Raw genomic sequence first — 26,559 nt, 5'->3', positions numbered from 1 at the left:
GGGAAGGAGGGGGAGGAGGAGGAGGAGGGGGAGGAGGAAGAGGAGGAAAGAGAGTCTGCTTTTTCGAAAGCACCTGTTCCAGAACACTTGAGGACAGGAGGCCACATGCTCCAGCCACAGGCCACCCCCCTCTGCGGTGGCTGGACTCCCCTGGCACCTAGAAGTTGGGCCTCTGCCTGGCAGACGCATCCCGCCTCCAGAATCACCTCATCTCCACAGGGATGGGGCAGAGGCCAGGGCACTGGAGGCTGGCAGCTGAGCTCTGATGTTTACTAGTCACACACCCTTGGCAGTGGCTAAGCTCAATTTTCTCATCTGTTAAATGAGGATAATAATAGCAATCACCGTGTGAGGTCATTGTGAGGAATAAATTAGATAATCCATGTCAAGTGTCTGGCATGGAATAAATAGTCAATCAAAACTGGCTGCTATTATTATTTTTGTTGTTGTGTGTTCCTTCATTTAACACTTCTAAGGCACTTTATAAACGTCAGTACCTTGTAACCCGTTATATCCCCATACAAACCGTAAGAAGTAATGGAAGTAGGATTCTTATTTTGTACAAGAGGAGATGGAGATCCAGAGAGGTCAAGTAACTTATGCAACGTCACCCAGCCCCACCCCGCCCTCCACAGCACCCTGCTTCTTAATTATATATGTCAATATATACTCAGTGAAAACAGGCAGCTCGGTCAAGGTGAGGTGCGTGCTGATGTTATATAAAATCTGCATCCAGCAGCTCACTTACTGCACCAAGAAGCCTTCTGGGAATGAAACTGGTTTGATTTATAAGTAGAATCCCCAGCATCCTCTGGAGAATGCAATCCTACTTAACACCTTCATTATGAAAGCATTTTACTGAGTGCTTACTAGGTAGTGGGTGTGGGCTTTATATGGTATAACTCACCGGATGCTTATGACAAATCTAAGAAGCGGGCGTTATAATTATCCCCATTGCACAGTTGAAGAAGCACAGAACTCTCAGCCCCTGCATCACAGGAAATGTACAAACCCTGCACCTGCCCTTATGGCCAGGTTGACCTATGTTATAAGGCCAGCCAGCGTCCCAGGCCAAATGGTCCCTATCCTGCTAACCCCAGGGACTCTTGGCCCTGGCCTCAGGTCCCCAGAGGGCACCCAGGGCCCAGACCACCTGGCTGGCCCTATGGAACTTTCCCAGGCCATGTATGGAATGTTCTAGACTTCAGGCCCTCCACCCTCTGCACACCAGTGGGAAATAGCACTTCCATCAGCCTCAGAAGGAAGGGATCGACTCCAAAAAGATAAAGTAGCTCCGCAGGATCTGGGACCTCCTCACCTGGACCCACACCAGCCAGCTTCAAAGCTACCCATAAGCAGGGTGACCTTGGAGTCCCCTCCAGTCTGATGAATCTAATCACCCACACACCACCCCTGAGCTGCTGCCTGGAGCCAATCTCATAGAAGATGAAGATATGAAAGCCACCACCCCTGTCCTTAGCCCACCCCCACCATGGCCTCCCACCGTCTCGCCAACCCCATCTCCTCTTCTCATTTCCCAAACCCTCTCCCAGCTCCCTGAGCTGGTCCCACTCCATGACCACCACCTACTTCACGAGGGACTTCTTTGCATGCTTGGGAGATCTTGTTCTCTCGGCCATTTTGGTAACTTTCCATTTTTATACCCATCCCAACTGTCCCCTCCTCTGGGAAACCTTCCTTCTCTGTCTCCTTCCCTCGGCTCCCAATGCCCTTCCCCTCCCATCTTTCATGACAACGGCCGCTGACACAGTCCTCTGCACCTTACTGCTTCGCATGCCTCCCTTAAAGCTGGGGACCATGCCCACTCGCCTCTACAGCCATTGGACTTAACCTGGGCTTGTCCCAAACAAGAGTCCCCAAATGCGCCCGCTGTTCCCGAGCACACACCTCAGAAACAAACGGAAAACCATGGAGAGCCAAAGTCAAGGTCAAGTACAGAGGGTGGCAACATTTTCTGTAAAAGGCAGGAGAGTAAATACTTGGACTCTGTAGCCAGACTGTCTCTGTTGCAACTCAACTCGGCTATTGGAGGGCTGAAACAGGGGTGGGGGTATGCAAATGAGTGGGCGTGGCTGCGCACCCATAAAACCTTATGTAAAAGAGAAAGTGGTCAGACCACACTTGGCCCAGAGGCCATAGTCTGCTGGCCCCTGAATTGGGCTGATACATTTAAAGTGGCATGAGGCAGACGGGATCAGCCTTAGCGAGTCATCCTCTGTGTCCCTGCAAAAATATCTGGCAAGGTTAGAAGAGAAAAGGATCCTTAAAAAGAAAGACAGAAAGAAAATTTAGGATATACCATCTCCTAGGAAAACCTGAAGAGTTTCCAGATGATCAAAAAGATTTTGTCACAACTCCCTCGGACCTCAAGGCCTCCAGGCAGACACGGAGAGAACAAAATTTAGGCTATAAGTTCATGACAGATTCCTCTAAGGGGACAGATGTGACTCAGCCACAACTTGAGATTACAGAGGACAGGGTACTATCTGGACATTACTGCTTTATTTTTATTATTATTATTACTACTAACACTGTCATTTCTATTGATAAATTCTGCCCAAACTGATGTCTTGGGAAAGAAAGAAAACAGAAGAGAAAATTAGCTCCAGGGGGAAAAAAAACAAACTCCAAGGAAATTTAATTAAATAAATAGATTTCTTGACTCTAACAGAAAAGAAATGTGACATGTCCCCAAATCCAACTTCCTCCACGGCCCTGCCTCCTGGGGAATTGGCAGAGCCTGAGAAGTCCAGAGCAGGAGCCTGATATCATCATCAATATGCTCTTGCCACGTTCCATCACGTCCGACAGGCAGAGCTGGCCCCTTCACCCTGCCTTACCCTTCGCCAATAAATGCATTTGAACAGGGATTTGGGACTGTTTCTTAGCTCTGTTTTTCTGTCTCCTACTCCTCAGCGGATGAGACCTTTCCAGAAGAGCCCTGCTTCCTTCTGAGCTGATCTGTGTCATTTTTTGGCAGCTGAACTTCCATCTTCATCTATAAATTGGGGGCAACAACATCAGGCACTGAGTCTCCACGGGAGACTGTTGTGGAAGGAGACCGTGAGATCAGATAGGTGAAGACACAAAACGGTGACCATCCTTGCCCAAGAATGATACTGGCGAGGTACCCATTATCGACATTCCAGGCCAGGTGTGGATCTCACTGAATCCTCCGAACAACCCCAAAAGGTGTCCTGGGAATTTTCAGACCCGGCAGTGATGGTTCAGAGTAGTGAGTTAACTTGCCAAAGGCCACACAGCAAGCACCCTACACGGTACCAGGAGTACAGTAGGCAGTTAATAAGTGCTGAATTAAAGCTGAATACACACATGAATTGCACACTGAAACAAACATAGTCACCTCTAGATCGTCATAACCTCTGTAGGAAGCTGGCCTGGGTCTTTAGATAAAGATACTTGAGGGGTTTTTCTATCAGATTTGGATAGGAAACTTTTGTCTGCACGCAGAATTTTCAAGAGAGGAAACCAGAGAAATTATTTCATCAGGGAGGGTCCCCTTCTTTGCTAATAGTCGTGGACAGAGCTGGTGTTGCAGTGCTGGGGGATATCGACAAAAGTAGCCGACATGGTTGGTTGAGCACCTACTACATGCCAGGGCTGGGCCAGGTTTTATACATCACCTCCCTGCACCCCAGGCCCCCGTTAAAGACGTGCCAGACTCACAGAGTTCACGCCCAACATCACAGCCAGCCCGAGGCAGGACTGGAATCTCCATGCAGCCTGAGCTTTGGAGAACCCTAGCGGGGACAAGGCTCCCTTTTAGACTGTAGGCTTTATCCCCAGTCCCCTGTGTCCCCTCACTCCTTCCTGCTCCTCACCAACCACCTGGCCACAGCCTCATCCAGGCCCACCCACCTCTCTGAACACCATCTCTTCCTTTTTTACAAAAGACTGAGCAACCTCTGCCTTACAAAGTTGCTGCAAGGACTCCAGGGGAAGGTTGACACACCATGCATCCGGCACATTTGTGTACACGAGCCCAGGCCTCGTTTGTGTCAGGGGGCAAAAATAAGCACCTGGGCAGATCCTGGGTAGGAGTGGACTTTAGATCTTCCTTGCCCATCACCCAGAACAGGAGAAGAGACCTTGGGACACCAAGCTTTCCTTCACAAAGAAACCTCCAAGCCGCTCTGTCCCCACCTGTCCCGGCCCGAGCCTACGGTTGTAATTCCCCTTGGCTAAAGTCCCAGCATCCTGAGTTAGAACAGGCCCCACCAGGGAACAGGAAAGCGATTTGCGACTTGGCATTTGGTGGGCCATCAAACAGAACCGTCAACCCAGGAAGCCAGCGCCCAACGAAGGGACATTCTCAAAACGCCACCTCCCTGGTCTTTCCCCCAGAAAACGGTCCCCGAGCTCAGTGGGACTGTGTGAAGTCCCCCAGCCCTGTGCGCCCCCAGTCTGCGATGACCATGCCAATAGGTCATTCCTGCTGGTTCTGTTCCTCAGGCACTTCTAGAGGACTTGAGTGGAGACCCAACTCCCAAGAAGGAGCTGGTCCCCGGAAAGAGTGTCACAGGCAGGAGGAGAATGATAAGGTGGAAATTCATTTTAAGTATTCAAATAATCCAAGAGCTGGTGACACCGAGTTGACATGGGGACACTAGCAAGAAGAACAGTCACAAGCCACGGTTCACCCCGGAGCTTCAGCCCGGTGCCGTGGCACACGCCTGTCCTCCCAGCAGCTCAGGGGGCTGAGGCAGGAGGATCGCCAGTTCAAAGCCAGCCTCAACAATGAGGAGGCGCTGAGCAACTCAGTGGGACCCCGTCTCTAAATAAAATACAAAATAGGGCTGGGATGTGGCTCAGGGGTCCAGTGTCCCTGAGTTCAATCCCTGGTACCAAAAATCAGAACAAAAAAAAAAAACCCCGAGTCTCCTCTCAAGGACCGGGTGTGGCTACCAGCCTCAACTCACTGGCCGAGCAAGAACATCCAACCTGAGACCCAGGAGGGCCCAGGGCTGAGGAACCATCTTTCCTGTCCCCGGGCATAATGCAGAACAGGACCCTAGGCTCAGGCCACGGGGCCAGCCAGGCTCCAGAGGCAGAGGAGTGGGGCTGAGCCAGGACCCAGGGGTCCGGCCTGCAGCCTCAGCCCCACCCCAGCGCCTCCTCCCCTGGGGATCAGGAGCCGTGTATCTGCAAATCTGATGGAAGTTTTAACAAGGTCCCGGGGGACGGGGGAGAGATGGCGGTGGTGCGTCTGTGCACGTGAGCTCGTGCTGGGGGGCGGGCGGCCCACCCGGCTCCCGGCTTTCATCTGGTTCCTGTTAATTCGACTAAAGACCCCGGGGAGAAGCAGGCTGGGGCATGAGAGGCCAAACTCCAACTCAATTACAGATTTCTGAGCCTTTTGCAGAACCTCAGTCTCTGCAAAATCTCCTGGCTTTTGTCTGAACTCAGAATATGTAAACCGTCATCGTCGCTGTCATCGTGGCCATCAGAGCCGCAGCGGCTGCGTTCCAGGTGCACCCGGGAGAAGCCGAGTCGGTGGCTCTTGCCCCAGGGGACATTTGATGGTGCTGAGAGGCACTTTTTGGGGGGAGTTAGAGGGTGCCCCCAGAGCTTGCACCACTGAGCTGCACCTCCGACCCTCAGGGGCATTTCCCATTGTCACCATTAAGGGGAGAGGGATGAGTGCCACTGGCAGCTGGTGGGTAGAGACCAGAGTTGCTCAGCATCCTGCAGTGTGCGGCACAGCCCCCCGATAAACACCAGCCCCCCAATGTCAACAATGCCCAGGCCGAGAGTCCCTGAGCTAGACAGGACAGCACCGGGAAAACCTCCTACCTGGGGCTGGGACGGTGACCTGTCATCGGATGGACGTAACAGACAGTGAAGAGTTGCTCCTAAGCATGGCGCCCCCACCCCCAGCTCTGGGACAGGCTTCAGATGAAGGACCCTGCGGAAGGTGACAGTCCCTGGCCTACAAGCCTCTAGTCCACAAGCGACTCACTTGGCGGGAAGCAAACCTATGTTTCCATAAAAGACGATGAGGAACTTCTTCCTGCTTCTCAACTATGTTACAAGAAGATTGTGATGGATGGATGGATGGATGGATGGATGGATGGATGGATGGATATCTATGTGCCTATTCCAGAAAAACCAAAACTGGATTGAAACACTGTCCCCCACCCCATCTCAGGGGCGCAGGAGCTCCGTGGAGTTCAGGGGGTCCAAAGGTGGCAGGCCAGGCTCTGAGTCCGCGGTCCACACCCAGGGTGGGGGCGAGCCTTCCCTAGCTCTGGGTTCTCAAGATCACTCAGCCCTTGAGGATCCGTCTTCTAGAAGCAGGCAGCGGGCATGCCCAGCTCTGCAGTTACTAGGGAACGGGGAGAGAAGCCTTTGGCCAGTCTCTCTGGGTCATATGATTTGCAGGTGGCTCCAGCCAAGAGCCAGACGGAGGTCCTGCTCAGAGGGTGAAGGAGCCCCGGACAGAGGCGATTCGAGGCAAGGTTGCACATGAGCAGCTGGTTGCAAAGACCACAGGCTCACGCCCAAGCTCAGCACTGAGCCGCTGGACAAAGAAGCCAGGACCTCAGCCCCTTGCAAAACATGGCCAGTGGCTTTTTTTGCCTTTGTGCTGGGCTAAGATATTGATCTGCACTGAAGCAGGCCCTGATGCTTCTCTGTCATAGCCTTGTGCTGACACCCAGCCCGAGAGGCCCCCAAACTGCCCTAGGCACAGTCCCAAGAGAGTCTCCCAAGAGAAGGAAGCCGCAGCCTAGACTTTCCCATCTCTCTGCACCTCCTTCCTGTCCCCACTGGCTACGATCTGAAACCTGCGCTTCCCTCGTTTGTTCGCTCCGGCTCATTTTCTCCCCTTAATTGGTTTTGCAGCGTGGCAAGGCGACCGATCCAGGCGCCTCCATGACATGAAGGTTGAAGGAAAGTGCGTGGCTGCTAGCCCCCTTCTGAGCAAACCACAGCAGGCAAGAGCCGGGAACCGGTCCGACGCCCACCCTCAGCACCTGCAGGTCAAGGTCAGCGGGGGAAAGAGACCCAGGGATCCCCCCAGCTTCTAGCCTGCCGGCCCAGCCCGTGGATGCTGCTGTACAACTGGTGCAGAACAGGTCGCACCACTAATGCGAGACGGGTTGCTTGCTCTGGCTGGGGCGCAGCCGTTCTCGACTCTGGGATTGTTTTTCTTCATTTGGGAGTTGAGGGGATTAGTCTGAGGTTCCTTCCAGTTTGCACATTATTATCTTCCCGGTGGCTTTATGAGCTTCTCGGAGTCAATGCAACGTCCAGCTCCGGGAAGCTGATCAGGCAGCGCCTCCTGGTGGCCAGAGGTGACACTGCACCTTCAAAAGTACCCCCGCCCCCCCCCATGGGTAGGGGATCCAAGAAAATAAATCCAGGAAGGAAAATTCATCAGGTGACGGGCAGCCAACCGGCCGTGGGATGAGAACTCTGCCAAGCCAGAAGGCTCGGGCTTAAGGCAAAGACGCAGCCTACCACTCCTTCTCCCCTGCACCGTGGTAATGAGGACAGGAGGCAGAGTTTGAAGACCAATCCTGGTATCCAGTCACAGAGCCTGTCTGCCTCATTTCTCCTCCCAAAACACCACACAGAGCTGGGGAGACAAAGGGGCTAAGGAAAGAAAATGATCAGATGATGAGGCGAAGCCGAGCTGTCCTGGGGGACGGGGCTGGGCGGGGGGCTGGGAGACACTGTCTCCCACCCTCCCACTTGGCTCAACGGGTTCTCTGCGTGACCTCGGGGAAGGCTGGAAGGGAGCCATCTCAAGAGGGAACCCGGGGGGAGCTGTGGCTGTAAGGCAGCCCCGCCTTCCTGAATCCCACTGGAATGTGGCATGCTGCAGCTCCAAGAAAACCCTGCACTCCAAGATGCAAGAGTACCCGGGCCCGTCAGGCATAGCAGGAGGAGGCCCCCACCCTCAAAGAACCCCCAGTCTGGTGGGGAGCGGATAAAAAGTCAGCATGAAAGCCGCTGCACAATAGAAGCTCCTGTTTGGTATGAAACCAACATGGGTCTGAGCTCAAGTTCTGCAGTGGTCCTCGCTGTGCGACCCTGGGCAGGTTTCTTACCCTCTCTGGGTGTCCCATAGTAAGTGCTCAATAAATAACAGCTCCATATAAATGAGGCACCGCTGGTGCCAATATCGATTCACCCCATGGTAGAGTTCACCGTGGAGGCCTCCCCCAGCCTCTCCACGAGTTTACCCCCCTCCCCCCAAAGGAAGTCTTCTGGCCATCATGCCGCCGTCTCTCCTGGTTCAGAACACGTGCGCCTTTGTTTTAACCAACGCTTATTATTTCTTGTTTGGTGTTTTACAAGAGTTAGCAAAATTTTCCTCCAAAGCTCCAGAGAGTAAATATTTCCGGCTTCAGTCTCTGCCACACTACACGATTCTGATGTCAAGAAGCAAACAAATGGGTGTGGCGGTGTCCCAACACCGAGGCATGAGCAGGGGTTCTGGGTCCAAGATGGGGGGGACATCGTGGAGGAAGAACGTGCCCAAGAGAAGCATCTCAGGACACAGCAATAGGAAGCAGAGGGAGCTCTGCTCACTAGGGACAAAAGATGAACCCCAAACGCCCACCCCCAGGGACCTACCTCGGCCAGGCCACCCACTTGATCCATATCAGTGGATTAATCCACTGACGTGGTCGCACCTCTCATACTCTAATCACTTCACCTCGGAAAATTCTTGCCTTGTCTCACACCATCTCTGGGGGGTACCTCCTATCTAAACGGGAACAAGGCCCAGTGCCCTGTGATTTTTCTGGCTGTGTGGCCTTGGTGACGTGATGCGCCTCTCTGTGCCTTGAGGAATACCACGGGCCCTGCTTCCTGGGACGAGGCAGTGAACCAGCTCTCAAGAGCAGCTCGGAGTCAGGCCTGCTGCCCAGAATCCTCTTCATGGTTTAGGACTGATTTTGCTTTTGAAAGATGGCTCCCATGACCTCGGAGATAGAATTTACAAGCTGATGGGGAAGATGGGCGTCAGAGCAACTGCAAGGATCACTGCCCACAGAACCCCACGGGATTGGGGCAGGTGCCATCCGGACAGGCTTCCCGGCGGTGGTGACAGTAAAATCGTCCCATCTTGAGGCACCATTAAGAAGGGTGTAAGAATGGGGAGAGTTTCCTTCAGGCAGTCTAGGGAGCTCCTGGTATCCATTTTGGGAGGTAAAAAGAGGAGGGGGAGTCCACCAACAAATCAGTGCAATCTGCGGGGGCTTGAGCACCCAGGCCCACCAGCTCCAGCAGCAGAGAGGAACAGATCACAAGAGGTATAGACCAAGGAGGCAAACTGGGTGGGGAGAATTCTCTTCCTGCAAGCTTTCCTTGGAATGACACGGCTTCTTGGTTTTTGCCCAAGAAGATGTGATACAGAGGAGCAGAAGAGGAAGACTCAGCACCCCTAATCCAAGAACACTTTTCCCAAGACTGACAGTCTTGTATGAGAAGCACCCAAAATATTACTCGGAGAAGAAAAAAGAAGAGAGAAAAAATAAAAGCACTGTGCGGGCCAGAACTTGCAGACACGTTTGCCTGTTCCTTGGTATTTTAAAAACTTATGTCCCAAATAATTACATTTTGCCCGCCCTCCTGCCAACTTCCTCTGCTAAAGCCTGCTCAGGTCACGGAAGCCCCATCCTCGCTCAGAACCACGTGGGAAAGGGCAGACAGACTCCAGCTGGGCTCCTGCCTGCCCTCCCCGCCCCTGGTGTGGTCGTGGGGCTGCGGGAGACCTCAGCTCACAGCTGCCGCCCGAGCCGCCCTGCTCTACAGAGGTACAATGTTGCTCTTTGGAATTTCGATGCAACTTTTAAAGAATTTCTGTTTGTCTCGTTCTGGAGTCTGTGGCCAGGTCCCTACCAACCCGCCAAGGGCTGCTCTTGCAAGGGGAGCAAATGACAGCCCAGGGAATGCTCCCCCTGCTCTCCTCCAGGCAGAGCCTCGGTTTAACAAGAGTTCAAACACTGCCTTTGACTCTCTGTGGCTGTGTGACCCTAGGCAAAGACTCTACCTCTCTGAGTCTCAGTTCTCTTATCCGAGTATAGAGATAATAATCACAGGGACCCCGTGAGGCTGCTGAGGGGATTGAATGAGAGGGTGCTGCATGTCGGCTCTCCAGCCCAGGACGTGGCCTGCCACAGCACAATCCGTAAGTCATTCAGTCACTCAATGATCACATCCTACACTCCAACTCGGAGCCAGGCTCTGGGAGAATTCTGGCCCAGTGGTTCTCAAAGTGTGGTCCCTGATCACCGGCAGCACCTGGGAATTTGGTACAAAAGCACATTTCCTGGATCTGTCCTGGACTGGCTGAGGTGGGGACTCTGAGGTGGACCCCTCCGGGGGATGTGGATGCATGTCCAGGCCTGAGAACCACCATTTTCGTGGAAAGGGATAGGAGCCATAGATAGACAACACCATTTTCCATCGGATGGGGACAGTGAAGGAGGCAGATGAGAGTAACAGCCAGCCAGGTAGGTGTCACACGCCCACAGTCCCCCCTACTCAGCAGGTTCACTTGAGCCCAGGAGTTTGGGGCCAGTTTGGCCAATTCAGTGAGGCCCCTCTCTCCAGGAAAAAAAAAAAATTAAAAACAGAGTAACGAGAAACAAGATAGAAACTAAGATAAATGGGTAACCCTGAGACAGTGGCATCTCTGAGCTGAGACCAAATGACAAGAAGTCAGCCAGGGGAAGACTTAGAGCAGCACGTTCCAGGCAGAAAGAATGACTTGTGCAAAGGCCCTGAGGCAGGTTATAGGAGGAAGAAGAGGATCAGGGTGGCTGGGTGTAAGGAGCTAGCGAAAACATCAGGAGACAGCGACCTGGTTAGGAGGCCAGGGGAGAGACCCGGGCTTGTTCCAAGATGTAGCAGACCAAGTTTGGGTCTAACTCAGCGCTCACCTGGTTTAGAGCACACAGAACCCAGAACCCTCTGTGTTCAGCCCCTGCCGACCGCACAGCACAAGTTCAGTGTTGGTTCTGAGCCAGTTCTGCTCAGCACTTCGCAGGGGCCAGGACTGAAGAAAAGAAAGAACTCGGGCACATCAGAGACGATCGCTCGAGGGGAACCAGGTCCTCTTTGTTCTCCCTGGGGATGTCCACAGAGGCCTCCGCTGACCGCTTGGAGCAGGAGGTGAGCCAGAGAGAGGGAGGAGGCCAAGCGCCTGCTGGAGGGCAGCCGGACCTGCCTCAGGTGCTCCCCACCAAGGCCGGGAGCCGCCGGCAGCTTCAGGGGAAGAGCCTCTGCTCGGACTCAGCTTGGGGAGGTCGGGGAGAGAGAGGCTGGGCTTAAAGGAACGAGGGGACAGAGCCTGGAACGCAGTGAGCAAACAGCTGGTCAGACAGGGAGCCAAAGGGTCGACTCACCTTCCCTTCCTGGCAAAGAACGTCCCCGTGAGGACGACTCTGTGAGCATCTCCACTTACCAGGGAAGGAACGCGGAGGCCAAAGATGCAAAGTCGGTAAGACCGGGTTGGGGGGTGGGAACAAGAAGCAGCAGCCATTGCAGCCGGTTTTCTCGGGAGGCCGCTTGGGTTTGGGGCAATAGACTAGATGCCGAGGTCCTGACCCTGCTTTCCCTCCCTCGTCCTCTGTTTAGGGCCAGCTCCCCTGCCTGACACTGGCCCCTTGATGACTGACGGGGACCTGACCACAGCCCCTCTTCACGGTCCTCCTCCCACAACGTCCCTGACACCCAGGCTGGCTCCTCCACCCACACCAGGGAGGGCTGGAGACCCGTCTGGGAATCTGAAACTTCCCCACGGGACCCTGAACTTCTCCAGCTCCTCCTACCATGACCCAAGGTCTCCTGAAGAACTTCCCCACAGGGTCCTGTTCCCCAGATGGACTCCTCGCTGATACAGTTGGCAGCGGAAGTGGGCCAGCACCTGCTTGGGTGGGCAGTGCCAGCTCACACTGTAATCATGAGCCACACAGAAAGGCAACGTGGGTTGCCCCAGTAGACAGCCCTGGAGTCCTCTGCCATCCATGTGGGGCGCCATCTTGGATGCTCCAGCTCACTCAGGCTCCATGTGGGGTGCCATCTTAGATGTTCCAGGCTCCACGTGGGGCGCCATCTTGGATGCTCCAGCTCACTCAGGCTCCACGTGGGGCGCCATCTTGGATGCTCCAGCTCACTCAGGCTCCATGTGGGGTGCCATCTTAGATGTTCCAGGCTCCACGTGGGGCGCCATCTTGGATGCTCCAGCTCACTCAGGCTCCATGTGGGGCGCCATCTTAGATGTTCCAGGCTCCACGTGGGGCACCATCTTGGATGCTCCAGCTCACTCAGGCTCCACGTGGGGCGCCATCTTGGATGCTCCAGCTCACTCAGGCTCCACGTGGGGCGCCATCTTGGATGCTCCAGCTCACTCAGGCTCCCTGTGGCACACCATCTTGGATGCTCCAGGTCACTCAGGCTCCACGTGGGGCGCCATCTTGGATGCTCCAGGTCACTCAGGCTCCATGTGGCACACCATCTTGGATGCTCCAGGTCACTCAGGCTCCGGGCGACTGCAGCCCAAGCCAACCACCCAAGGAACACAGGAGGTACCCAGCTGAGCCCAGCCGTCCTGGGGAATCATGTGAGATACCAAAGCAGTTGTTGAAGCCACTAAGTTTGGAGTGGCTTGTCACACAGTCATGGGTCACCAGAATGTGCACCATGACTCGACCAACCTCAGGTCTACTGTGCTTCTTAAAAGTGCTCCAGAGGCCTTCACGGCCTAGTTCTCTGCTCTGGCTGCTGTTCCTCCTGATCCTCTCTGGTCTGGACACTCAAGTCTCAGCTTCAATGTCACCTCCCCAGGTTTGGGTATCAACTTGGCTAAGCTACAGTCCCTGGTTTCTGTCAAGGACTCACCAGGCACTCCCTGCAGAGGTGTTGTGTAGGTGTGGTTAGGTCCATAATCTGCTGACTTTTAGTAGGGGTGACCATCCCCAGTGACCCATGGAAGGACTGAGGCTTTCCTGAAGACATGGGAGTGTCACTCAAGGATGGCAACTTCAACTCAGGCCCTAGAATTCCAGCCGGGCCCGACAGCCCACCCCGGATTCGGATCTACCCAGTTGTCCCCCAGCCCACCCCCCTGGTGGGAGCCAGAGCCGTGCAATGAATTTCTTGACATATGTATTTATCCTGCCGGCCCTAGCGTTCTCTGGTTGAACCCTCACTGACCACTCCGGCCACCCTCATGGGGAGTCCCTTTCATTCTCCGCATAAGACTCACTGCCCTTTGGTATTTTTCTTATCTATGATTTCTCCCCACCCACGGAAGAGCTGACTGCCCAGGAGAACTCTCTGGGATGACAGGAATGTTCTAGAACTGTGCTGCGCCCACCGCGGCGGCGATACGGGGTGGGGGGCGGGGCCTGGGTGCTGTGTTGCTCGAGAAGTGGCCTCTGTGAATGCAGAAGGGGATTTTTCATTTTATTCGATTTTAATGGACGTTAAGTTGAACTCGCCCCATGGACACAGCCGCTGCCCTGCTGGACAGCTGAGGGCTAGAACACAGGTCAGTGGGAGCAGTTCCCCATCACTGAGTCCCCAGTCCCCGAGGGCCACCAAACCAGCCAAGGTTTGTTTAGAAGGTGGATGAGGAGCCCTTGGCCCCCAAGCCCCTTAGGTGACGTGTTTCTGTCACTCATTGGCAAGCAAAAGTCCTAACATGGCGCAGGGGACGCTCCAGAAGCCACCGGATGGGACAGGCCGAGGTGAAGCGGGGCAAGGACAGACGTCACGCCAGAACACACAGGCCCCAGAACACACAGGCCCCAGAACACACAGGCCCCAGAGCACACAGGCCCCAGAGCACACAGGCCCCAGAACACACAGGCCCCGAGTGGGTTTGGGAGGGGCGGCTCCTCCCCGCCCCCGCCCAGCGTCCCCAAGTTAGAAGGACGGGAACAATAGGGCAATCAGGACCGCTCCTAGTCTTTGTTCCAGTCAAAGGAAGACTTTGTCACGGAAGGCGGAAGGCGGCTCTGGGGGGCTTCATTCAAAGCCCAAACTGGGAAGAAGCCAGGCAGCAGGGAAGGCGTCCTATTTTGGGGCCACTCTGCCTCCTGTCTCCGTCCTGGCTCCCAGTTCCCTCCTGGGGGCTCAGGGGCAGCAGCCGAGCCCTGGGGAGGCTGCGGGGCGCACCCTGGCCTCTGGCCTCTCCCTGCCCAGGGCCACCCTTCTACCCTGGCCACAGGGGTAGAGGAATCTGCTAGGGTTTGTTTCTGGAATGTTCCCCAAAGGCTCCAGTGTTGAACGGTTGGTCCCCAGTGCAGGGATTGGGGAGTAACTAGATCAGGAGGGCTCTGGCCTCATCATGGATTCATGTCACCTGAAGCATGCTGGGGAAGGGTGTCTCTTGTCCCTGGCCCCTTGTCCCCTCCCTCCCTCCCCCCTCCTGGCACCATTCACACAGGCCCACAGCAACGGAGCCAGCCAACCCTGGGCTGCCACCTCTGAGCCACAAGCCAAAATGGATCTTTCCTCCTTCAAGTGGTTTTTGTCAGGTACTTTGTCACAGCAATGGAGGCGACACACATGTGGGATCCTGTAGTGTCGGCTCCACGCCTGGCCCACGGTGGGAGCTGGCCCTGCCCACCTCTCTGACTCAGACTTCCTCTGCGGTCCCCATCATGTCGCGACTCTGGTCTCTGTGTGTCTAGGGCCACCCCTCTCTCTCCTGCCACATGCACCACTTGCCTGACCCCTCACCCCCATCCCTGGGAGACCGTCTCTTCCTCCCGGTCTCAGCTCAGCCCTGAAAGTCCCTCCCCTGAGCCCCGCTAAGTGCCGGACACACAGATGGACGGTGGCGGGGAGGGCAGGCAAGAGCGGCCGTGAGCTCCACTGTGGGTTTGTCCTTGGGACGCTGAAGACGTAAATTACCACAAATCATCAGGCCAAAAAGACGAGTGCAGGGAAATGAGGGAGAAGCCACCAGCAGCAGCGCCTCACAGCTGAGCCACCCCCGGTCACTGTGCTCTGAGAAGCCGGCGGGAGCTGGGAGAGGAAGGCCCAGCGAGGGCCCTGCCGGGCTCAGACCCCGGGTGTCCATTCATGGCCAGAGCATGCTCTTGTGGCAGCCAGATCGATGTCCCCCTAGGATCTGGGCTCTGCAGGGGCCACAGGGGAAAGTGGGGCAGGGGTCCTAGAAAAGTTGCCTGGGGCTCCTTCCTGATGGATTGAGGGGTTGAATGGCCACCTCCGGGGGACAGTCTGGCCGGACAGAGGGGAAAGGGGAAGAAATCGCCAAGAGCCGGGTGAGGAGGCCAAAGCGTAGTCCCTGCCATGTCCAGAGGGTGCTGTCTCCCCAGGATCTCAGTGGAAAACGGGCCCAAGGTGACTGTGCTGGGGGGTGGGGCCCTTGGGAGGGGACTAGGTCAGGAGGGAATTAAATGCCCTTACCAAAGAGGCCCCAGAGAGCCACTGTCCCCCCCTACCTAACGACGGATAGGAGGTGCCAGCTACGAGGAGGGGGGTCACCAGACACCAAATCTGCCCGCACCTTGACCTCGGATGTCCAAGCACCAGTTTAAGGTCCTTTGTTAGGAGCAGCCTGAACGGATTGATCCAGAAGAACTCTTGGAGAACAAGAGAGAAGAGGATGGGAGGAAATGAGTAGGGAAAGGCTAGAGGACCCTGTGACAACGATGACAGTTGGGTAATGGTGTGATGATGGAATGACGGTGACGGTAAGTGGTAAGGATGATAGTGAGATGATGAGTGATGGCTGTAAGATGTGGTGGTCATGGTGATGGTGGTGAGGATGGTTGTGATGATAGCAATGATGGTGATGTTGATAATGGTGTTGATCATGGTCATGGTCATGGTCAAGATGGTGGTGATGGTGACGGTGGTGGTGACTGTGGTGGTGGTGATTACGGTGATATGGTGAATGGTGGTTGGAGAATTGTGGTGGTCATAGTGATAGTGGTGTTGGTGATGTTGATGATGGTGAAGATGGTGATGCTGGTGATGGTGATGCTAGTGAGGATGGTGAGGGCGCTGATGGTGATGGTGGTGATGATGGTGAATGGTGATTGTAGGAGTGTGCTGGTCATGGTAATGGTAGTGATCACGGTGATGGTGTGGTGATGGTCATGGTCACAATGGTGATAATGGTGATGGTGAACAATGGTACTGTTGATGCTGGTGATGTTGATAATGGTGAAGATGGTGGTGATGGTGATGGTGATATGGTGAATGGTGGTTAGGGATTGTGGTGGTCATGATGATAGTGGTGATCATGATAGTGGTGATGGTGATGATGTTGATGTTGATAATGATGATAATGGCGGTGATGGTGGTGATGATGGTGAATGGTGGTTATAGGAATATGGAGGTCATGGTGATGGTGGTGATGATCATAGTAATAGTGGTGATGGTGGTGATGATGATGGTGGTGGGGGTGGTGGTGCTGGTGGTGGTGATGGTCACAATCATGAGAATAACAATAAGAACTATCATGTACTAATTCAGCCAAGACCCTTTGATTTTCCTGCACCCTCTCATGCAATCAAAGACGCAGAAGAGATCGTCACCCCCGGCCCACTGCTTAGGAGACTAAGCACCGTCATAGAATTGTGAAATGGCCAAATCACACAGCTAATAGGCAGCAGAGCCAGAATCTGAACCCAAGTTTGTCAGACCCCAAGTTCTGAGCTGTTAGCAGATGACGAAGGACCAGGAAGGAGAAAGCAGCTGGGCACGGTGGCCTGTGCCTGTCGTCCCAGTGGCTCGGGAGGCTGAGGCAGGAGGATCACGAGTTCAAAGCCAGCCTCAGCAACTTAGTGAGGCCCTAAACAACTCAGTGAGACCCTGTCTCTAAATAAAACACAAAATAGAGCTGGGAATGGGGCTCAGTGGTCGAGTGCCCCTGAGTTCAATCCCCAGAATCAAAAAAAATTAAAAAAACAAAAATAAAAGGAGAAAGCAGTGAAGCGGGTGGTCTTGGTTCCGACCCTGTTCAAGGTGGCAATTGCCCCCCCCCCTGCCCAGAAAGCAACGGTGGACCCCTTCACCTGCTCATTCGAACACACTGCCTCAGGTGTAGACAGATCCTGGTAATCATCTACCAGTTGTCCCCTCCCCTCGGGGACACAAGCACCCTAGGAACACATCTGTACACGCATGTGCAGAGCTTAGCATGTGCCTCATGAGAAGCCTTCTGCACACTGAGTTATGGACCTTTCTGGTTTCAGGACACCAGGGCGTGATGAGGAAAGGATCGGATGCCCTGACGGGTCCCCTGAGCTTGCCAAGTGACTATTCTTTGGTGTCATTTTGGCAAGGCTGGTCTAACAAACCAGGAGAAGGAACAAAAAGGTAAGACTCCTTACCTTTGGGGCTCCTTGGCACTGGGAAATAAGGTTCCCCAGAACCCAAGGACAAACTCAAGATTACTGACATCTCTAGTCTCTAACAGGAGAGAGAGAGAGAGAGAGAGAGAGACGGACAGACAGACTGACTACCCACACTTGGCCCAGTGCAGGCAATCTGGCCTCCCTTAAGTGACCCTTCGGTCACTTAACAGACATGCACAGAGCGCCGGGATGCACCCCCACGTGCCAGAGTTTAAGACCTCTGACCCCATCGCCCCAGCTCCGGGTGGACAGCAGGCATTCAAGAGTAGTAGCACATGACCCTCAGGTCATAAGCTGGTGGGAAAGATCCTAGTTTAAGACAACATTTTTAGTTAGGGCAGAGGACAGGAAACGGATGGAACCGTCCAGTTCCTGAGAAGGTTGGAAGCTTCAAGGAACTGAGTATAATAAGGGAGGGAAGAAGAGATGGATCCTTCCAGGGTGGCCCGCTGCTGCCCTCTGGTGGAGACTCATAGCAAGGGCATCCTGCTGCTGTCTGGCACTTGAAACTCCAGGTGGGAGAGGTAAGGTGAGTGAGGGGGGTGCAACAGGGGGTGCACTTGTGTCCCCGAGGGGAGGGGACAACAGGGGTGTTGGAAGGCAGGTCACAGGCAGGTGAGGAACTAGACAAGGAAACAGCCACAGGTATGGAATGATATACACAGGCTGAGGCCAGCAGGGGCTGAGGCTGCAGAGGTGACCAGGGGCTCAGTGGTGCAGACCTTGTGGGTCCCTGGATGTATGTAGCCTGGGGCATAATGGTCCCCTCGTGTGAAGGTCCAGGAAGGGCCCTGAGGGGGATCTGGGGCTGGGCCTGAGGATGAGCAGGACACAGATGAGGATAAGGACCAAAATATTTACTGAGCACCCCCTGTACGCTAGACACGGACCTCTCACCCTGAGAGCAAAAGTGCCGGCAGCAAACAGGTAAAGGAGCCGCCCTCCGGCAGCTGACAGACGGAGCCCTGAAGAACAAAGCCACTCCTCAAAAAGGTCGAAATCAAAACGTGCCTAAGTGGCACCGCTACCGAGAGCAAGAGCAGAGGTGACATTTGACGGCAAGGAGACTCAGAGCCCAGGGACAGTCCTTTCCCATCCAATCTGAGTGAGGCTGGCCTCAGCCCTAAGTGCCACAAGAATTGGGGAGAACAGGGTCAGTGCTTTTGAGGACCCAGGTCCTGGCTCCGAGGCTGGCCTCTAAGCAGGGCTTGGCACACTGACCCTTCACTGCCTCAGAGGGGCAGGAGGGGGCCGAGGCGGAGGCAGCAGGATCAGTTAGATCAGTGTCTCTTCAAACCATGTGAAATCAGAGTGGCAGCTCATGGCAAAGGATAGGCAATAAAATTTGACAAAGGATATGCAATGAAAGGAAAGAATCTAAAACATCCTATATGCAAGTCAGGGCAGGCATTGCATCTGGAAACACACCCAGCGGAGTACAGGTACATACATGTGGAGGATGGGGCTGGAATATAGATCTTTACACACACACACACATATATATATATATATATATATTTTTTTTTTTTGGCTGCACAGCTTGATCCAAAAAGGGTGCAAAGAAGTTGACGAGAGGGCGTCCCAAGGTCTCATCCTGCCTAGATGTCACTGAAGATGAGTGTTCTTTCCTCCGAGAGCTGGCAAAAGCCTGTCTCTGGCAGAACGGGAGCCCAGCTCTGCTTTGAGGGACTTTGCCAAACTCCACAGCATGACTCTGGTGAGAATCTCAAACTCGGAAAAAGCAACGAAGAAGCTAATAACCTTCGATGCTCGCGGTCGTGCGTTCCGGGAGGCGGGGGGCAGGGAAGAGGGACTCGCATCCAGAAGCACGAATGTTCTGGAAAGCAAGATGGCAACCGTAGCCAGAAGCTTAAAATACATACATCTTTGCTGCAAGACCTCACTCCTCTGAACTCACTCTCCAAAAACCAGCCAGAGCTATGCTGCAGATGGCGCCGCTTAGGATAGGGAAAATGTGCATGCGACCTACATTTCCCAAGACACTTCCTGGTCGAATTCGGGGTGCTAGTGTTCAGGCAAAGTGGGAGGAAATGCATTTATGGACAAAGGAGGATGACTGTGATGTAACATTGAAGGTCCCTGCGGTTTCTTAGAAGAGAGGGAACTACCTGAGGCTTCTCGGCTTCTCGCCACAGGTGGAGGCGGGAGTCACCTTGGAGCAGGTCACTATGCACGGAAAGGTGCCTCTTCACCATGCTGATGGTCAACAGCATGGGGCCAGAGGTACCTAACAACAGGACCAGATGGAGAGTCGGCGGGGGGGACCTCTGCCTTCCAGGGGACATCTGGAAAGAGCTGGAGACATTGCTACTTGTCATGACGGGAGTCCAAGGGGGACATTACTGGTATGTGCTGGGAAGAGATCAGGGATGCTGCTGACTAGCATCCTCCATCCCACAGCACAGCTCTCAACCGATGGGTTGGATGCTCACCATAGCCTGGATCAGGACCTGCTGGCAAGACAGACAGCTAAAGGGCGTGTGCAGGGCATCTGGGCCCAGGACCTGTTTCCTTTTGCTCTGTTTGGTTCAGTTCTGGATCCCGCCCCATTTCCGGTACATAAGAGTCCCTCAATAAACACCGGCAGGTTGCATGTTGAATCCCACAAGAGCGTCTGTGACCAAGTGGCCATCAGATGCAGCAGGACTGGTGTTCAACAGTGACACCTTGTGGTGAGAACCAGAACGACAGCACTGGAGGCCAATAATCCTTTTCTCTGTCTGGTATTTGCAGACCTGACCCCTGGGAACTAAAGAGCCCCAGATAGGAGAGAAAACAATAAGAGACTGATAATTGATGTTATGTTAATAAAGACAAACAGGTGTCCGGCCAATTAACTGGAAAGATCCAGGAGAGATGACCATGTATTTGGACCCTAAACTGCTAAGACAAGTCACAGAAGTTATCTTATAGGTTAAAAGAAATATATATATATATATATATATATATATATATATATATATACACACACATACACATATATATACATATATATAATTTCAAAATACTATGTATAAATAATCTCAATCCTAATGTTTAGAGAAAGTATATACACATATCCATTTGTTAGGAAGAATTATACCAAAAAAATCACACCAAAATGATGTCAGGTCCCTACAGGATGGGACCCCAGGTGTTACATTCTGGTTTATGTTACAATGAACACACGGCATATATGTAAGAAAATAAGAAGCTAGACAGGGCTGGGATGGTGGCTCAGTGGGATAGCACTTGCCTAGCATGTCTGAGGCTCTGGGTTCAATTCTCAGCAGCACATAAAAATAAATGAATAAAATAAAGGTCCATCAACAACTAAAAAAATACACATATTTTTTAAAAAAAAGAAGCAGCAGCAGCAGCTAGACAATGACCCAAAATACAGTGGCACTTAAGAATATCCAAGTGGCACTTAAGAATATCCAAGATAAAAAGACCCTGGTCTCCTATGCCTAGTAGGTATTTCCAGAACCAGACGCCTTATAACCCCAGCAGGCTCAAGTTCAAACTCAAGAACCGCTGGTCCACTTCTCCCAGCCTCCAAATCGCAGGCGCATCTCTGCTGGCTCCAGGGTGGACCTTCTGGTCGCGGCCTGCGCAGGGATCTGGAGAGAGGGATGGAGCAGCCGCCCTGGGAGCCGCTCCACACCCCCCCTGCGCGGTGTGCACCCCCCTGCGCCGCTCACCTGACGTGTGCACGTTCCTGAGGCAGGAGAGCGAGGCGTTGAGGCGGGCGCACTCCTCCCGGTTGGCTCCATACTTCTCCACCGTCTCACACACCTGCTCCTCCGTCATCTCCAGGAGGTCCTCCAGGCTCAGCTGACCCGGGGAGATTTCCTAGGGGCGAGGACAGACAACCGTCAGCTGGGTCTCAAGCGCCTTGAGACTCAGCAGCGCACCCAGGGCCTCCACGCTGCCCCCTAGGGGTGCCTGGTGCAAATGCTTCGCTGAGATCTGGGAATCCGGGGTCAGAGGGGCCTGGGTTTGAATCTCGGGTTTGCCACTCATTACTGAGATAACCTCAGACAAGTTCCTCAACCTCTCTGGGCCTCACTTTTATCACCTATAAAATGGGATCCCAAGTGCACACACTGGGTAAGCTCCCTCTATGCTTCATATACCGTCAGCATTGCACAGGAGCAATGGTTGATTGATTATCTGTCTTCTGAACTCTCATGAAGCAGGGCCCCATTTTGTTTCTCTGTCCATGTCCCTCGGTGCCTCCTGCTGGACTTGGACTGCAGGAACTCCACCAAATCCCACGAGAACTCAGAACAAGCCCCCGCCGAGCTGCCCCCTACTCTCACCATCCTCTCCACCCCAGCCACGGGTCTTGGGGAGAAAAGAGGCTAGAAGTCCGTGGACAGCCCAGGGCTGGTGTTTGAGCACCATGGAGCAGGGCTTTGCATCCCGTGGCCCAGTGGTAAGGCTGAGGAATTGTGGGGTGCAGGAAGGGGAACCTCTGAACATATGGGTTGGCCACAGAAATGTGATGGGAGGCGTCCCCTCTGCAATCAGCAACCCCCCCCCCCCAAACCTGTACAAATACATCTCAAAATTGTCGAACCTCTGCAATTTACACATCTCTGAGTATGTGCATGTGCATGTGCCTTCATTTATAGCATTTAATGGTAGCCAATGGCTTTACACATTATTATTTAAATAAGATCTTTTAAGTCTGTGGATGCCAGGGCAATATTGAAGACTCTTTCTGCCCTCTTGTGGCCACACCTGTGTATTACAGCAAAATACAAATTTTTCACATGAAACTGGGGAATTGCAAGATCCGCCCCCACCACCACCCCTCACTCCTACTCCACCCCCCCAAAAAAAACCTGCAGAGCAAAAGCCAAGGACCAAGCCGTGCCTTTCCGGCCACTGTGGTGGACTAGGGGACACAGAAAGAACAATAACTTGGAAGCTTTCTCAAATAGAGGCACATTGCAGGTAAGCCCGACTTCAACACAGGGGAGGACCCGGGGTCTACAGGCCCGGGATGGATCACAGCAGAGAAGATGACCCACAACACAAAAAGAGTCCTCCTCTCCACCACGGGGCTCACTCGTGCACTTTAACCCCACGAGTTAAAAATATATGTATATTCAATATGCACTGAAATTTAGAATCACAAAAAAAAAAAAAGAAAAAGCATAAAATATTTTTTCTGACACTTAACAGGAAGAAAGTCTTAAGGAACCTGGGCCAAGAGAGTTTGATGAGGATCATGATGATAATAATAATAGCAGCTGGGAGGGTAGAGTACCGTTTGAGGTACTTTGCATGGATTTTCTTTTCATGTCACAAATATGGGTCTCTTATAATCACCATTTACAGACTGGGCTGCTAAAACGCAGAGAAGTTAGACCACTCGCCCAAGGTCACACAGCGAGTGAGAGGTGGATTCAAGAGTTGAACTGGGGTCATCTAACTACAATGCTTTCTCCTAAGGCCCATCTTGCACCTGAAGGGGACCTCTGGTGGACACACGCATGAACTGCAGGCAGAGAGCCGAACTTCAGCTCCCCCCCAGCCCCTGCCTGGGACCCTGGACTGGGCTGATCAGGGCCAAGGCGGAAATGAGTTAGGTAAATGGCCAGGAGCAAAACCAGAGCTGGAGTGAGCCTCAGGGACCCAGGGGGTCGGAGATCAAGGGAGCACCAATTATATCAGACAAACAAAAAGTGCCTGCCCATCTGGCTGGAGGGTCATTGGGCAAGACCGGGTGGGGAAGGGGTGAGGAATTCGGGGTGCTACATGGGGACAAGGTCTAAAACAAAGCTCCCTCCAGCAGGAAGTGAGGAGATCCTGGAGATGGGCCCATGGCAGGGGGACGCCCTCTTCTGCTCAGCTCAGGGAGGCTACAGCAGAAAGCATAGTGGGTCCCCACTAAGATACCGCAACCGTCTGAGCTTGATTCTCCTGCCAGCCCCGCCCACTCGCTGGCTGGACACCTCACCTCACCTCTGAGCCTCAGTTTCTCACTCTGTACAATGGGGACAATGTCCATACCTACTCCAAAGGTCACTGAGAGGAGTCTGAATAGTCTCAACAGATGAGATTCTTCCTGCAAAGCCCTTAGGATGATCCTGGCACTGAAGATTCAGGGGCGTGAGCTGGTTTATTAGGAATGACCCGTCCCTGGAAAGAACAGGCTCTGGGATCCCAGAAGGTAAAGAACCCTCTCTGTTCTTGAGAGCTTAAGGAAGCCCAGCCTTGATGGTGGACACAGAGCATCAAGTGCTGGCTTGGTTTTGCCATTGGAAACCCCCATATCCAAAGTTTTCAATAACAATAACCAAAAGCTAAAATTGACTGGGTGCATTCAGGTGCCAGGCCGTGAGCGGAATACTCTACCCAGGTCACCTCCCTTCATCATGCCAGATACTTAAGAAGGGGCGATGGTGACCCCCATTTAACAGACGGGGAGACAAATGCTCTATGAGTAGGCTATCCCATATGGCGGCCCCTGGCCACACGAAGATGAAGCCCAGCAAAACTTCAGTTCCTCGGTCACATGCGTTGACCACCACTCAGGGCCCAGTAGGCGCAGTGGCTGGTGGCCGTGGCCTCAGACAGCACCGAGCAAACTGTCTCATCACAGCAGCAAATTCCATGGGACAGGGCTGGGCTCCAGGTCATGGGACTTGGCTGAAGTGACTCTGTAGTAAGTGGCATCCTGCTCAGACAGGAGAGACCGGGCGCCTTCCTCCGGTGCACATTTATTGAGGGCCCACTACCTACTAGGGACGGTGCTAAAGCTCTGCCACCCAAGGAGCAGCAGAAGGGTGGCTCTGGGCAGTCGGGGCAGGGACCCAGGGCTGCCCCCGTCACCTCCAGGACTTCCTCGCGCACGTCCACGATCCGGAACCAGTGCCGGAGCCGGGGGAAGCCGTCCAGCTCCGCGCTGCGCTCCTGCAGAGCCACCTTCTTCTTACAGGACAGCTGCCGGCTGAAGTACTTCACCAGCTTGCTCTGCAGAGACACAGGAGGACAAGGACAGGTCTCAGAGGCACCGTAGGAGGAGCAGAGGGGGCAACTCCCCCACCCAAACCTGTCAATCTACAATTCAGGGACTTCGGCCCAGCTCCCATGAGATCCAGTTCTCCACCTGCTACCAAGTGGAGAGAGTGTTTGAGTGTGTGCCCCAACGTCCCATAGGCCAGAAGTTTGGTCCCCAGTGTCATGATGCTGAGAGGTGCTGGCTCTTTAAGAGGTGGGACCTGGTACAAGGTCATGAGGTCGTGAGACCATCACCTTCAGAAGGGATTCATGTCTACAGAGGACCAAGTTAGCTCTCTCAAGAGTGGGTTGTTACAAAGCTAGGCCACCTCATATGTTTGGTCCCTTCTGCACGTGGCTGGTTCCCTTTCCACTTTGCCATGTGATGAGGGAGCCAGCATGATGCTGTTTGGACCCTCTGGCCACCACAGTCATGAGCCAAATAAACTTCTTTTCTTTATAAAGTATCCAGCCTCTGGTATTTTATTATAGCAACACACAAAGTACCAAGATAGCACCCATCCGGATGATGGGCAAAGAGGAAGACTCCTTTTTTGGCGGGGGGGGGGGGGGGGGGGGGGGGGCGGAGGGGGGGAGGGGGGGCGGGGGTGGGGGGGGATGGGCACTGGCATGGCCTTTGGTTGGAGGCCTTTCAGCTGTATCCACTCCCATTTCAATGGCACATGGCCTTTGACCCCACACACCCACTTCTAGAAACTCATTCTGCAGACATCCACCCTGCACAAAATAGGTGTGTCCGTGAAAAAAAAAAAAAAAAAAACTGGTTTTTTACAGTTCTGCTTGCAAAGGCAAAAGGCCGCAGACACTCTGAGGATTCATCCGGAGGAAACTCATCAGATGCTACCACCACCCCAAAGAACTCTATGCAGCTATAAAATAGGTTTCCAAGGTACACTGATAAATAAAAATAAATCCGTGGAAAGTGTGTCTACAATGTATCTTTGTACATGCAGCGTCTGTCTCTGGGAGGATTCCTGCTCCTCCAGGAAGTGGGAGGGAGGGTGGGAATAGAGATGGGAGAATTTTGTGGGTGTGCCCTCCTAAGTCATTCCCGAGTAGTCACAAGTTAACAACTGCTTTTAAAATGAGCTGGGCCTGAACCCACGTCTCTGGCAGAGTGCCCAGACATGCCAAAGGAGAACTTTTCACGGCTAGTTTTATAAAAACCAACACGAACAAGAGAAAGGCAATACACATGGGCCCAAGCAGAGGAAAAAAAATGTGGAAGAATAAACTCCAAGCTTCTGAATTAGGATGGGAAGACTCTTATAATGGGGGGAGCAGAAAATGGTCACGTGTTTCTTCTAGTTTGGGGGGGGGGGTCCCAGGGATTGAACCCAGGGGCACTTGACCCCTGAGGCAGGCTCTCCCTGAGTTGCTTAGTACTTTGCCATTCCTGAGGCTGGCTTTGAACTCACGATCCTCCTGCCTCAGCCTCCCGAGCTGCTGGGATGACAGGCGTGCGCCACCGCGCTCCACGGTCATGTGTTTCTTTATGTATAGTTTTTGCATTATTTTAATAATGGCTCAGAGTATATTATCTGTGTGATTTTAAACATATTTGATAAAGATAATTAAATGAGACAAAATTAAAACCCTTGGGTATGCAGAAGCCTGTGGCATTTCAAAGCAAGCAACATTCATCAGGAAGATGGTTCTGGAACTCTAGGATCCCAAGATCCACAGCACGGGGTGACGGTAGCGGGTGTCCCCACACTGGTCTCCATTCTCCCTTTTCATGAAAAGAATGTTCCCAATTTGTTGTGGGGGAACCTCTCTTCTTGGCCTCTCAGTCCCTCTGGCCCAGAGGAGTGTGGTCCCCACCACCACCAGGCTGCAGGTGGGCATATGTCCCAGGCCTGGATGGAGCGTGACAATGACCCAGCTGAGCCACTGAGAACCATCCCAGGAGCTCTCCTGCGCACCCAGGATGCAGCCTTCGCTCTCTAGCGGGTAAGCGTGGTGAAAGAGGGCTGCCTGGCCACCCACCTCCTGCAGCAGGAGGCACTGTGTGGCTGTGATTCAGCTGAGGATCTGGTGGGTGATGCCCACTCACAAGAAGAAATCAGGAGAGGTGTCCCTGATCACGTCCATTAGCTGGGCCCAGAGTGACCCTGAGCTCTAC

At 53.5% G+C, this 26,559-nt stretch overlaps 1 protein-coding gene across 1 annotated transcript in view; it reads right to left on the bottom strand.

The window, feature by feature from the left end:
* Ksr2 (kinase suppressor of ras 2) overlaps nucleotides 1-26,559 on the bottom strand; it is a 357,219-nt gene that overhangs the window by 244,064 nt on the left and 86,596 nt on the right. Inside the window, exons 2-3 of the mRNA XM_058579886.1 lie at nucleotides 24,246-24,386; nucleotides 21,101-21,251 (exon numbers count right to left, since the gene is read on the bottom strand). Coding sequence (XP_058435869.1) covers nucleotides 21,101-21,251; nucleotides 24,246-24,386 — 292 coding nt within the window. The remainder of the gene's footprint in view (nucleotides 1-21,100; nucleotides 21,252-24,245; nucleotides 24,387-26,559) is intronic.

Source organism: Marmota monax, unplaced genomic scaffold (genome assembly GCF_021218885.2).
Source record: "Marmota monax isolate L192 unplaced genomic scaffold, Marmota_monax_Labrador192_F-V1.1 WCK01_AAM20220418_F8-fsc00092, whole genome shotgun sequence".
Taxonomy (NCBI): domain Eukaryota; kingdom Metazoa; phylum Chordata; class Mammalia; order Rodentia; family Sciuridae; genus Marmota; species Marmota monax.
Note: the sequence above shows the minus strand (reverse complement) of the source record. Positions and strands in the feature narration are given on the sequence as shown.